This window comes from Ranitomeya variabilis, chromosome 4, assembly GCF_051348905.1.
Source record: "Ranitomeya variabilis isolate aRanVar5 chromosome 4, aRanVar5.hap1, whole genome shotgun sequence".
NCBI classification, from domain to species: domain Eukaryota; kingdom Metazoa; phylum Chordata; class Amphibia; order Anura; family Dendrobatidae; genus Ranitomeya; species Ranitomeya variabilis.
The window spans coordinates 721,875,333-721,890,036 of record NC_135235.1 but is presented as its reverse complement, the minus strand read 5'-3'; the positions used below and the strand labels follow the sequence as shown (position 1 = coordinate 721,890,036).

The 14,704-nt window shown below is 42.5% G+C and overlaps 2 protein-coding genes across 3 annotated transcripts in view; one reads left to right on the top strand and one right to left on the bottom strand.

Annotated features, from left to right (window-relative positions):
* LOC143766674 (uncharacterized) overlaps window positions 1-14,704 on the top strand; it is a 311,141-nt gene that overhangs the window by 153,794 nt on the left and 142,643 nt on the right. The window lies entirely within an intron of this gene.
* LOC143766647 (uncharacterized) overlaps window positions 1,484-14,704 on the bottom strand; it is a 371,066-nt gene continuing 357,845 nt past the window's right edge. For both annotated transcript variants that reach the window (XM_077254464.1, XM_077254463.1), the window contains one exon: window positions 1,484-4,100. In XM_077254464.1, the coding sequence (XP_077110579.1) occupies window positions 2,155-4,100 (1,946 nt within the window). In that variant the 3' untranslated portion in view covers window positions 1,484-2,154. The remainder of the gene's footprint in view (window positions 4,101-14,704) is intronic.

Below are 14,704 nucleotides of genomic sequence, written 5' to 3'. Positions count from 1 at the left end.
GTGCACCATCATTAGCACCTCCACTTCCCTGTCCCTTACCTTACACGCTACGAATTTTCTAATTTCTAGGTATTAGTGATGAGCGAATATACTCGTTACTCGAGATTTCCCGAGCACGCTCAGGTGCCTCTGAGTATTTTTTAGTTTTTATTGCTGCAGCTGAATGATTTACATCTGTTAGCCAGCTTGATTACATGTGGGGATTCCCTAGCAACCCCCACATGTACTTATGCTGGCTAACAGATGTAAATCATTCAGCTGCGGCAATAGAAACTAAATCTATAAGCACTAAAAAATACACGGAGGACACCCGAGCGTGCTCGGGAAATCTCGAGTAACGAGTATATTCGCTCATCACTACTAGGTATCTGGAAACCAAGTTTATTTTTTATTTAAAAATAAAAAAAATATTGGCCACCTGCAAATGCCACTTTTTTTTTTTTTTTTTTATTTAGAAACACCATAATGTAACACAAAGCAGGTAAAAGTGTATGGATGACAAATTCAATCCAGAAAAATTTCTCAACGCTTATTTGGAATGTTATATACCACCAAAATGCCCCACAAAGCACGTAATACTTTATGGATAACACTATAGTCTATTTTTTCACCCCCTTAAAAAAAGAATGTGGTCTGCCGTCCCTGCTATATATTTAGCAATGGACTGCAAAGCACTAAGTGCCTGTATTCAGCCAATCCCCTGCTCATGCAACTGTCCCTCACTAGGCTAAATGCAGAATGTATCTGATACAAACAACAAAGCACAAGATTAGCCCTTACAAGGACTGTTAATATGATAGTTCAGCTTCAGCACCAGTATCAACACTACATGTCTCTGATTCATTATACTGTGCACACACAGGCCTGTACAACTACTCTCTCTCTCCAACAAGAACTGTCCCTTAGCTATGCACTTGCATCAGTGCGCTGAGCGTGGCGACACCTGTTCATTTATAACCCGATTATATAATCTGGACAGCCGATCACCAATCACAGTAATGCCACTGCTGAGATGGCTACGGCATTACAGTGACTGGCAGGCAATCCAATGCATGCTTATTGGCTGTGCACCAGACACCAAACATGCGAAGTGGGGAATTTGACCTTCAGATCCGAGCAATGGCTAATGCTCATCAAGTATTTCCAAGCACCCAGATACTCAAGTGATATCCAGGTATCACTGAGCACATTCGCTCATCCCTAGTAATTATCCTTTCTCATTTAATTATACGACTTATGTTTTTGTGCAATTTGTCAATAACATATGTAGTGTCTCCCAAGTCTGAGTTATTTTTGATGGTCAACAAAGTACGATTTTCTAGTAATTTATTTTTCACACTCTACTGTAGGCATGATAAAGGTTTCTCTTTGTGTGGGATATTTGTTGTTTAAAAGTGATGTCCACTACTTGGACAAAGCCTTCTCATTGGAAAAGGAAAGATTGATCCAGCTTCTACTCTACAAATCCACGACATGTTTAAAATGATGAATTCTTTCTTTATTTATTTATTTATTTTTTTCAAAATTAACTTTATTGGGTTTTACAATTATCGGGGAGGGGGAGGAAATAGGCAAAAAGGGAGGGGTAAGGGAGGGGAAAGGGAGGGAGAGTGGAAAATTCTTTATTTTTTTTAAGTTAAAATATAGTCATATCAAAAAGGTTTTTATTTCTTTGTTGAAACCTGTAGGAAAATGTATTTAAAGATCATAGGGAAAAGACTAATAGAATACCAAATGCGTTTAGAAAGCAAGTGTGTTCTTAAACTTGGTTCACTGTCTCCACTTTTGGACATATCAAACAATAAGAGTAAGTCAGAGAGCAGCGGTGGCCCTAGCTTCATGTTGATGTTCAATACATCCAAAGGCAGGAACAGTGAAGACAGCGCTGATTTTGTAACAACCTCACTTGAGCCCGGGAACGTGAGTGCAAAGACTATTGGAACGAAACTGGCACGGAAAGTGAGTATGAATATTTTTATTTGAAATAGACCAAACATGAAGAATGACAAGGGGTTGTTCTAGTAATGGACAACCCCTTTAAGAAATACATTTTAATGTTAAAACATTTCCAACATTCTGAACATGAAAAGGTTTCACCCCCTTTGTGACTTTTCTGATGTTAAAGAGTTATTTTAGTGTAAAACATTTCCTACATTATGAACATGAAAAAGGCTTCTCCTCTGTGTGAATTTTTTGGTGACCAAGAAGATATGATTTCTTTACAAAACATTTCTCACATTCTGAACAAGAAAAAAGCTTCTCCCCTGTGTGAGTTCTCTGGTGCTTAACCAAAGATGATTTCTCGTTAAAACCTTTCCCACATTCTGAACATGAAAAAGATTTCTCCCCTGTGTGGGTTCTTTGGTGAGCAACAAGATTTGATTTCTGGTTAAAACATTTCCCACATTCTGGACAGGAAAAAGGCTTATCCCCTGAGTGAGTACTCTGGTGCCTATGCAAATGTGATTTCTCCTTAAAACCTTTCCCACATTCTGAACAGGAAAAAGGCTTCTCCCCTGTGTGAGTTCTCTGGTGCTTAACCAAAGATGATTTCTCGTTAAAACATTTCCCACATTCTGAACAGGAAAAAGGCTTCTCCCTTGTGTGAGTTCTCTGGTGCTTAACCAAAGATGATTTCTCGTTAAAACATTTCCCACATTCTGAACAGGAAAAAGGCTTCTCCCCTGTGTAAGTTCTCTGGTGCTTAACCAAAGATGATTTCTCCTTAAAATATTTCCCACATTCTGGACAGGAAAAAGGCTTCTCCCCTGAGTGAGTTCTCTGGTGCCTATCCAAATTGGATTTCTGTTTAAAACATTTCCCACATTCTGAACAGGAAAAAGGCATCTCGCCTGTATGAATTCTCTGGTGCTTAACCAAAGATGATTTCTCATTAAAACATTTCCCACATTCTGAACAGGAAAAAGGCTTCTCCCCTGTGTGAGTTCTCTGGTGCTTAACCAAAGATGACTTCTCGTTAAAACCTTTCCCACATTCTGAACATGAAAGAGATTTCTCCCCTGTGTGGGTTCTTTGGTGAGCAACAAGATTTGATTTCTGGTTAAAACATTTCCCACATTTTGGACAGGAAAAAGGCTTATCCCCTGAGTGAGTACTCTGGTGCCTATGCAAATGTGATTTCTCCTTAAAACCTTTCCCACATTCTGAACAGGAAAAAGGCTTCTCCCCTGTGTGAGTTCTCTGGTGCTTAACCAAAGATGATTTCTCGTTAAAACATTTCACACATTCTGAACATGAAAAAGATTTCTCCCCTGTGTGGGTTCTTTGGTGTATAACAAGAACATATTTCAGTTTAAAACATTTCCCACATTCTGAACAAGAAAAAGGTTTCTCCCCTGTGTGAGTTCTCTGGTGCTTAACCAAAGCTGATTTCTCGTTAAAACATTTCCCACATTCTGAACAGGTAAAAGGCTTTTCCCCTGTGTGAGTTCTCTGGTGCTTAACCAAAGCTGATTTCTCGTTAAAACATTTCCCACATTCTGAACATGAAAAAGGTTTCTCCCCTGTGTGGGTTCTCTGGTGTATAACAAGATGTGATTTGCGTTTATAACATTTTCCACATTCTGAACAGGTAAAAGGCTTCTCCCCTGTGTGAGTTCTCTGGTGCTGAACCAAAGCTGATTTCTCGTTAAAACATTTCCCACATTCTGAACATGAAAAAGGTTTCTCCCCTGTGTGGGTTCTCTGGTGTATAACAAGATGTGATTTGCGTTTAAAACATTTTCCACACTTGGAACAAGAAAATCTTTTCTCCACTGTGTGAATTTTTGGAATTTTAAGAAAAGACTTTTCGATGAGAAATCCGTTTCCATATTCTGAACATGAAAATGTCTTCTTTGATTTAGGAGTATTTCTGTTTTTAATGCTTATTTTGTGACTCTGATTTTCTTTAGTTGTCACTAATGAATCAGAAGACATGACCTGTTTCAAAGGATCAGATGAGATATATTTGCTGCGAAGGGATGATGGTATATCTGGAGTAATGGCATTAACTTCAATTGTATCCAGTGGGATCTCAAAATCATCTGATTTAAAAATTGAAGATGTTAGCTGTTCATTTGATCTATGGGTACAGTCATCTGCAAGATATAAATCAATTATTATTTTTGAATATAATATCCTTGAATGTCATTTAACATTTCTACTTAAACGGTCTGCAAAAATTGCAAGTTATGTAAAAATATTGAATTCTTCACCAAGACAATGACAGTTCATAGTCTAATAGAGAATCTCATATGATGAACCTGTGGAGCGTGGTATTTAACTGTTTGTTCATTCTGCCTACAAAATATGGAATAAAAAGCCACAAAGAAACATTAGGTTGATGAACATAATACCAATAAAAACTTCTATTCAGCTAACAAAAACAAGTCCCACTCAGGTCCTCCAACAGAGGTTTACACATTATTAGTGGCTCAAAGGCTCTTGAAAAGCAACATGGCTTGCATTATCCAATCCAGCAATAACCACTCTGCCAAAGTCAAATTTTCCCCTCGCTTCTCCTTTCAGTATGTCCAAACCACATGTGTTTGGCATTACTATAATGATAAGAACCCACTTAATTTATGGTGTGTGTGGGTCTCCTGGAGCACAATCAGGGCACTATGTGTTGGATAATAAAATGGCATTTTGCAATTTTTTTTCTCCCATATCCACTGTGTGCTAATTTCTGGAAAGTGCCTGTAGAGTCAAAAATAGTCACTACTCCAATAGATTAGTTCTCTGAGGGTTATAATTTCCAAAATGGAGTCATTTGATGGGGATTTCTTCAGCTCTGATTTTCTGCAATTTTGTCATATTAGGGCTTCTGCAGATGGTGTGTAACATCTCTTCTGTCATCTGCTCCTATGACATCATCAGGCATGTCCTTATTCATATGGCAGGGGGCGCTGGTAATGGAGTAGACGTGGGAAACAAAAGCTCTGGACGACATAGGCTCAAATCATCCATTAAGATTAGGGTGCCTGAGGCAAGCAGTACCATCCAGTCTGGCAGTATGGGTGTATGTGCTGTCCAGCAGAAGTAATCTTCCCCCTGATTCAGCCAATTGGATAGCACCATATTCTACAAAAACTCAAAGCATATTGAAGGAAGCTGCCAGATACAGCCTTGCTTCCCTCTTGTTCAGTCCTCTATGCTCAGCTCACGGCTTGTGTACTTGTTTCCTGTTGTGATCCCGGCCTGTTTGCTGACTACTCTTACATTTTCTGATTTTGTATTTTCTCTGCCTTACTGGTTCTGACCCAGCTACTTGACAACCTGGCAACACTGTGGCCCAAGCCTAAGGGTCTCTGTGTAAGCCCAGATCCATGTAGAGGTGTTAAATGGTGATGCCCAAGACAATCCCAGGGATCAGGAAAATGGAGTAGATGGCGCCAAGCCTGTTCGTGGTGGCCATCTTTTGAGCTGCCAGGTTGCCACAAACACTGCTCCTAATATATTGTGTCTGCAATCTATTCCAGTAAGATCTGGATTCAAATAGCTACATGGAGCTCCCTCCCTTCTCAACCCTGAAATGTGCCAAGACAGTAATGTACAACCATTTATAGGGTATTGTCGGATACAAGCGAAGTTGTAAAATAATTTGTGAGGTCCATCTGTTTGGTATTACCCTTTGTGAAAGTGAAAAAAATGAGGCTTCGATTTTGTGAAGAATTCTAAAATTTAACACCATATAAAGATTTCAAAAATGGGCCCTGATTAGGAACACAAAACTGGCTGCAGGAACTGGTTATCAGAGTCTTTTGGGAACTAACTACTGTAGTCAAAAACTGTGACTATAGACAGTAACACATCTACTGAAATTATCAAACTCAACAATCTTCATCAGTAAAAAATGAGTAACTAGTGGTGAAACCTCTCTGGAGTAGTTACAGTATGGGGCTTGGTAGTTCTTGGCAATCTAAATTATCGTAAGGGCCAATATTTTCTGTCAGATCAGTTTCAAAAAGAAATATTAGGTAGTCATTGATAAGAGTAGAGAATGTATTAGTGCTCCCCTTTTCGTAGAGATTGTCCAGTAATCTGAATTCCTTAGAATTGAAAATATAATGGAATTTATGACGTGGAGTGAACCCATGAAACCAGGGCTTGAGCCAAGCCAACATTTTCTGCAGGCATAAATGTATAGTACAGCCATCAGCCATGCACAGCTTAGAGATACATCATGGGACAAGTGTAATGTTTTTTATGCAGTTTATCATAATCCTCCTTGAAGTTAGTTGGTTTTAAAAGAAATTGAAAAGTCAGGACAAAGGGAAACTCTGTTGTTATTGTACAGAAATTGCACTGCCTCACTGCACATTTACTGTTGACGTTCATAAAAGCGAAGTTTGGGCAGAAAGACTTGTAGGGACTATATGAGCATGTTCAGCAGCACAGTAGGGGGCGATGATAGATTAATCCAAAAAGATATCAGGGTTCTAGGAAGCCAACAGCATCATTACCCTCCGCTTTGTCTTACAGGCCCATCATAATTTTTTATTCAAGTGATTTTCTACGTCATTTGGCTTTCTAGTTTACAGATCTCGGCAGGTAACGGTCAGCGTCTTCTAATCCCGGCGGGTAGGTGGATACTCCAGGTTGTAAGTTCTATAGAAAAGGATTTAAAGGGAATCTGTCACCCCAAAACTCGCCTATAAGCTAAAGCCACCGGAATCAGGGGCTTATCTACAGCAATCTGTAATGCTGTAGATAAGCCCCCGATGTCACCTGAAAGATAAGAAACACAGGTTATATAACAGTCACCCAGGGGCGGTCCCGGTGCGGTCGCGTCTGATGGACAGCACGGTCCAGCGCCTCCCATCTTGATACAATGATGTCCTCTTCTTTGCATCCTGCCGCGGCTCCTGCGCAGGCGTATTTTATCTGCCCTGTTGAGGGCAGAGCAAAGTACTGAGTGCGCAGGTGCCGAGAAAGATCAGAGAGGCCCGGCGCCTGCGCACTGCAGTACTTTACGCTAGGGCAGATAAAGTACGCCTGCGCAGGAGCCGTGGCAGGAAGCAAAGAAAAGGACGTCATCGTATGAAGATAGGAGGTGCTGGACCCGGACCGCGATGCCCATCGGACCGGACCACATCAGGACTGACCCCTGGGTGAGTATAATATAACCTGTTTTTCTTATCTTTCAGGTGACATCGGGGGCTGATCTACAGCATTACAGAATGCTGTAGATAAGCCCCTGATGCCGGTGGCCTTAGCTTATAGGCGAATTTTGGGGTGACAGATTCCCTTTAACAAATTCACAAAGTAATTTCAACATTTCCATATGGAGCAGAATGTTGTGGTCTAGAGGCAAAATGGTGATCAAACGATTGGGATACGACTGGAAAAGGCGATCGATAAAGCAGCCACAGCCGGTGACTAGGAAGTATCTCTGAGGTCTCTGCATTTAGTGATCACTACTAGAGATGAGTGAATTTGTTCGGAAAACGATCACCAAACATAAATTCGGCACGGATATGGCACATTAGAATTTGTGTTCGGAAACCCGAGCAAAATTTTATAAAATAGCTAAAAATCGGTAACATTTGGTAAAAGTGCGGGAAAATATTTGCGTTGCCACAAAAATATTTTCAGCACTTAAGCAATAATAATGGTGGTGCATCATGAGCGTTTGGCATGTGTTTGATGGGTGGAGGGGGTTTCCAGAGCTCAGAGGCGTGGCGTTTTTGTAAGCACAGCAGTCTTTTTTTTTTCTTCCTAACTTTATGTGTGCACATTGCAGCTAGTCAACAAGTGCGCAAGAAACACCCACAATGTCCTGACACCATGACTTTTGTCATTGGCTTCTCAAATCACATGTCCCTCTCCAAATAAATAGCAGACATCTTTTTTAGCGCCATTTTGACACTAAGTGCAGAGAGGCTGCTCCTGACACTGCCACTGTTAAATCAGCTAGTCAGTTAGGCGATTGTATATTAATCAGATAGTGTAGCTAGACAGTGTTCAGTTTGGCTGTAAAATTAACCTTCTTGAATTTTTTTTTGGGGGGGCATTACTGAGGTTCACAAACCAAGTCAGCAGGGCACACGTGCTACAAGTGTGTTGTGCATGGAGCACAAAAGAATCAGTGCATAAGTATAGCATTCTAAATACCGTATATACTCGAGTATAAGCCGACCCGAGTATAAGCCGAGACCCCTAATTTTGTCACAAAAAACTGGGTAAACTTGACTCTAGTATAAGCCTAGGGTGGAAAATGCAGCAGCTACCGGTAAATGTCAAAAATAAAAATAGATACCAATAAAAGTAAAATTAATTGAGACATCAGTAGGTTAAGTTTTTTTGAATATAAATATTGAATCAGGAGCTAGCCCCATATGATGCTCCATACAGTTCACGGTGGGCCCCATAAGATGCTCCATACAGACATTTGCCCCATATAATGTTGCACAAATGCTGATTATGGCCCCATAAGATGATCCACAGAAATATTTGCCTTGTATAATGATCCACAAATGTTGATTATGGCCCCATAAGATGCTCCATAGAAATATTTGCCCCTTACAATGCTGCACAAATGCTGATTATGGGCCCATAAGATAACTATTATACCCCATATGCTGTTGCTGCGATAAAAAAAAAAATGACATACTCACCTCTTGTCGCTCAGGCCCCCGGCATGTGCTAGATTCACCTGTCCGCGTTCCACCATCGGCACCGCTCCGTCTTCCGTGTCTTCTGCACTGAGTTTTCAGGCAAATGGCGGCGGGCACTCTAATCGTGTCATCGCGCCCTCTGACCTGAGCGTCACTGCAAGAGACGCAGAAGACACAGTGGCGCCGACGGTGGAATGGGGGGCAGGTGAATATCGCGCACTGCCCCCCGTTATACTCACCTGCTCCCGGCGGTCCCTGCACGTCCCTGGTTCTCCGGGCGCCGGCAGCTTGTTCCTGTATTGAGCGGTCACATAGTACCGCTCATTGAAGTAATGAATATGCGGCTCCACCACTATGGGAGTGGTGTCAGGTCCATATTAAAAAAAATAATAATTTGTCCGTTGCAAAAACTTAGACAACCTGTATCACATTTTGTCATTTGTTTGGGTTGAAATTAAGCTGTAGAGGCCTGATCCAGAGGCCAGAAAGACATTCTTCTGTTATTAACATCATACAGTAAGGGTTCTGACTTTAAAATTGTTTATAGCATAACTTCTTTGTCAAACAGGCCTCATCCACACTCACTTCTTTTTTCTGTAACTAACATGATACAGCACGCCATATTTCAACTTTGAATTTACTGGCCCTGAAATTCAGCTGTTTGCACAGGTGGTGCAGAGTTCAAAATCTAATTTTTGTTGCTAATACTGTGCTCCTGCCACATTATCTGAGAAACATGACTGGGAAAAAGCGAGGCCATGTTGGAAGGGGAATTAGGCTTGGGGTTCAAGGTGTATGTGGGGTAGGTGGTAATGTTTGCGAGGCACTAGTGAAGCAACGTCATGTCCTATGCAAAGACAACTGATAACTTATGTTACTGGACAGACTACACCACTACCTTATCAATGATGCACATAAAGAGCATGCACTCGAGTGGATGGCAAGTGCAGCTTCAAGTGGCCTCTCCTCCTCTTCAACATCACACCCAGTACAGTCCACAGATGTGGGAACCAAATTCCCCTTTCTTCCCCCCGGGTCCCAACTATCCAACGTTCAACTGACTATACACAACCACAGATGGGTGAGTCTGAAGAGACTCATATCTGAGGCTCACATGGAGTGTACTGTGTTGTAAGGGCAAGAAGAAGAGGATGGTGACTCCAATGGCGAGGAATGTGATAACACAGAGAATGATGATGAGGTGTTAGATCCCAGTTGGTGTGAACATAGAAGCACACAGCTGAGTAGGTTATCTGAGGAGGAAGATGATGAGGTTGCGTTGCACCGTACGTGGCAGACATGACAAATGATGCATCTTCAGCCACAACTGTGCCTCTGACCAGCAGCGTCTGTGGGTCTGTAGCTCGCAGGGGTGGCAAGGGTTGCCTAGCCTGGACCTTTTTTGTCACTGCAAAGGATGAGCCAACTCATGTAATCTGCCAATATTGTAGTAGCAATAATTTACCTACTACATGTATGTACCTTCACAGGCACAATCAACATGCTTTACTGTGGGAATCCCAATGCGCAAAAATGAGGACCAGCGGATATCAATCACCATCAGCTGCCCTATCAATCGTAGCTGCTGTTTCTTCCTCCTCCTCTGCTACCTTGCCAACTATTGAGACCCAGGTCTTTGACCACAGAACCTTGAGTTCTTTACCCACTCGAGTCACGCTGACTGAGAGGCTGCCTTCAGCTGTAACAGAAGCGGACATGCCTACTGTTTTTAACTGATCTCAGAGTGATCACATCACAAGTTTCTCAATCCACAGTAACATTTCCGCCTGCACCTCTCTCACGGTCCAGCAGTTTGTCCAGTTCACTGTACTTCGCCCTCCCACAGCACTGTAGCTAGCCTATGGTTCCACAGTTGTGGTGACGTAATAGATTGTTTCCTCCTACGCATGACAAAGCTAAGAGGTTGAACTCCACATCTCCAATTTGTTGGCCATTGAAATGCAGCCTTTCCGCCTGGTAGACGCAGATGGTTTCTGAAAGCTGATGGCCGTCGCAGTCCCTCAGTACCAATTACCCAGTCGCCATTACTTTTCTAAGAAAGCTGTACCTGCGCTACACCAGCATGTCACAGACAACATCATCCAAGGAAGTAAACATGAAAACCCGATTATGAAACCTTGTATTAAAAATAAAAAAGTTGAGGCTGAATATATATGATAAACAGCAAGACAGAAGAAAATAGAAACAGCAAATAGGTGCGTATAGGAGATCATATATCGGTGCAGGACCCTGAACAAATACTCTGTCTAGACAACAAGACCCCCAAAGGGGGAGAAGGGAAAAAGGAACAGACAAACCAGGGGGTGTACTTCTTTAGATTGGTAATATTCTACCTCCCTCTCTTTCTTCTGGTTGCCTTCTTTTCCATTTCCCTCTTTGGGTTCTTCTCCAGACAAGAGTAGTCCTTTAGGGTTACCTGGATACATTCAGGGATCTATGCCCATATGCTGGACTCTGTATGCACCTACTAGCTCTTTCTATTTTCTTCTATTTAGCTCTTTGTCATATATATCAGAGCTGTGCAAGTATCAGCCCACAGAATCCAAGGAGTGGGAGCTATTGTGGGGGTCATTATACAACATGGGAGCTATTGCAGGTACCATTATACAGCGTGAGAGCTAATAAGGAGTCATTATACAGCGTGGGAGCTAATACGGAGTCATTATACAGCATGGGAGCTAATACGGAGTCATTATACAGCATTGGAGCTAATACGGAGTCATACAGCATGAGAGCTAATACAGAGTCATTATACAGCATTGGAGCTAATACGGAGTCATTATACAGATGCAGATTGCAGATGATACAAAACTATGTAAAGCAGTTAATACAAGAGAAGATAGTATTCTGCTACAGATGGATCTGGATAAGTTGGAAACTTGGGCTGAAAGGTGGCAGATGAGGTTTAACAATGATAAATGTAAGGTTATACACATAGGAAGAAGGAATCAATATCACCATTACACACTGAACGGGAAACCACTGGGTAAATCTGACAGGGAGAAGGACTTGGGGATCCTAGTTAATGATAAACTTACCTGGAGCAGCCAGTGCCAGGCAGCAGCTGCCAAGGCAAACAGGATCATGGGGTGCATTAAAAGAGGTCTGGATACACATGATGAGAGCATTATACTGCCTCTGTACAAATCCCTAGTTAGACCGCACATGGAGTACTGTGTCCAGTTTTGGGCACCGGTGCTCAGGAAGGATATAATGGAACTAGAGAGAGTACAAAGGAGGGCAACAAAGTTAATAAAGGGGATGGGAGAACTACAATACCCAGATAGATTAGCGAAATTAGGATTATTTAGTCTAGAAAAAAGACGACTGAGGGGCGATCTAATAACCATGTATAAATATATAAGGGGACAATACAAATATCTCGCTGAGGATCTGTTTATACCAAGGAAGGTGACGGGCACAAGGGGGCATTCTTTGCGTCTGGAGGAGAGAAGGTTTTTCCACCAACATAGAAGAGGATTCTTTACTGTTAGGGCAGTGAGAATCTGGAATTGCTTGCCTGAGGAGGTGGTGATGGCGAACTCAGTCGAGGGGTTCAAGAGAGGCCTGGATGTCTTCCTGGAGCAGAACAATATTGTATCTTACAATTATTAGGTTCTGTAGAAAGACGTAGATCTGGGGATTTATTATGATGGAATATAGGAATATAGGCTGAACTGGATGGACAAATGTCTTTTTTCGGCCTTACTAACTATGTTACTATGATATACAGCATTGGAGCTAATACGGAGTCATTATACAGCGTAGGAGCTAATACGGAGTCATACAGCATTGGAGCTAATACGGAGTCATTATACATCGTGGGAAGTAATACGGAGTCATTATACAGTGTGGGAGCTACTGTGGGGGCCTGTAAAGAGTTTGGGGCTGCTGTGAGGGCACAAAAGAGACATTTTACTATGTAAGGGCACAGTGTTGGTATTACTATGTGAATCAGTATGAGGAGCATTGCTGTTGTACCACACTGCCGGTGCAGTAATAGGGACACATATGGCAGCGGCTCAGTATTGGGGTGACATAAGGATGAGGAGTTTGTGCAGGTTGAGAATAGTCCCATTGGGGACAGTGCTGAAAATGTGAAAAGTGAAATGTGTCTTTGTTGTAATCTCTGCAGCAGTCCTGGGTGGAAGAAGTCATGTCGGTCTGGGCCAGATGGAAAAGATGGGAAAAATGAACGATTCCATCAAAATCAACGTCAGCTGTAGGTCACCATCTACAAGTGTACTGTAATCACTTGTATGCTTTGTACGACTGGTGTCCACCACTATATGGTCACTGTATGGTGGTAATATCAGTGTTGGTCTTTTTGGAGATATTTTTTTTACCTACAGCAGGATCATCTGCTGACGTTCTGCTATACCCACGATTAGCGTGCACCACCATAGTTGTAATCAGGGGTTAGGGGCCCACTGAGAAGTTTCGCCCCCCCTGAGCTGAACCCCTAACTACGCCTCTGGTGCATGCCAGTTAACAGGTTGATATGCGATGTGCCGACACGGTGGAATTCCACTCAGCCCATGTTGCAGCGACTGTGGCAGCAGCAACAAGCCCTGACGCAGTATGTCATGTCGTATAGCCTGGGCCAACGCAGTACGGACGTGGTGCATATCACATTTACAGAGTGAGCACAGATTAAGGACCTCTGCACCCTACTGCACAGTTTTGAAATGGCTGAGATGGTTAGCAGGTGGTAACAGAAGAAGAGGAGGAAGCAGAGGAGGATGCAGAAGGGATAACATTGTCTCTAAGTTTAAAGACTGTCATCACACAGGCGGGTGCCAAGGGAGGGTGGGTTACTGTGATCGATGGGAGCTGGTGATAACAGACAAACTGTTATCAAAGGTGCATGATCCGAAGAACAAAAGGAGGGAGAAGAGGTGATGGGCGAGCAACTGTCAGATGAGGAGGATAATCCTCTCCTCTCTGTTGTTCGTGGTTGGCAGGAGGGGATGGAGGAAACGAGCCTCGTTGTTACCCAGCCACCAACACAGCATGGGCTTGAACCTCATGGTAGAGACAGTCATACGAGTGCCTTCGTGCTGCACTATCTGCAGCATGATCCCCGTACAGTTATGATTAAGAATAATGCTGACTACTGGGTTGCCACTTTATTAGATCCACATTATAAAACCAAATTTTGAAAGAAGATTCCCGCCCTATAAAGGGACCCACGAATGCTGGAGTATCAAAACACGCTTCTACACAGCCTTAAAGGGAACCTGTCACCTGATTTTGGCGGGACCGGTTTTCTGTCATATGGGCCGGGTTTTCGGGTGTTTGATTCACCCTTTCCTTACCCGCTGGCTGCATGCTGGCCGCAATATTGGATTGAAGTTCATTCTCTGTCCTCCGTAGTACACGCCTGCGCAAGGCAATCTTGCCTTGCGCACGTGCAGTATGCTTTGTCCAACTGGGGGCAAAGCCGAAAAGCATTAGTACGCATGCGCCGGCATACTATGTCCCGGAACACAGCGAAATTCTTCCGGGACACAGTGCGTTCCCTCAGGACTAATAATGTCTGGTATATACTTGCCCAAAGTTAAATGTTTATTAAATGTTTATCATATATTATAAATTCAACAATTTATACAAGGACTTGCAGGTCCTTTGTTTTCTTTCTCCCCTTTTCATATCCCATCCCCTCCTCTCCTCCCCACCCCTGTCTTCCCTCCCCAGTTAAAAGTTTAAAATAATAATAAAACGTTTGGAAAAGAAAGTCTAGACCACCTAACATTCATCATGATGAACAAGTCATGGATCTTCAAGGACTTTTGCACCCCAATTGTAGACTGTACAGACTAGATGATAATGCATTTTTTAGCATGATGCATTAATGTCACGTAACTGCACTCTAAGTCAGTCCCTATTATACTATTTCTACTGTGGTGAAATTGATGCCACTTGTGTTGTGTCTGCCAATAATTTCTGGAAACGTGAACACTCCTGGTTGGGTCTCCTTCATGCATGTCGCCTCCGAGACCATCAGGCCTCCACTTCCACTTCATTGGACTCAACTACCCATGTTAATATCCTTAAATTTT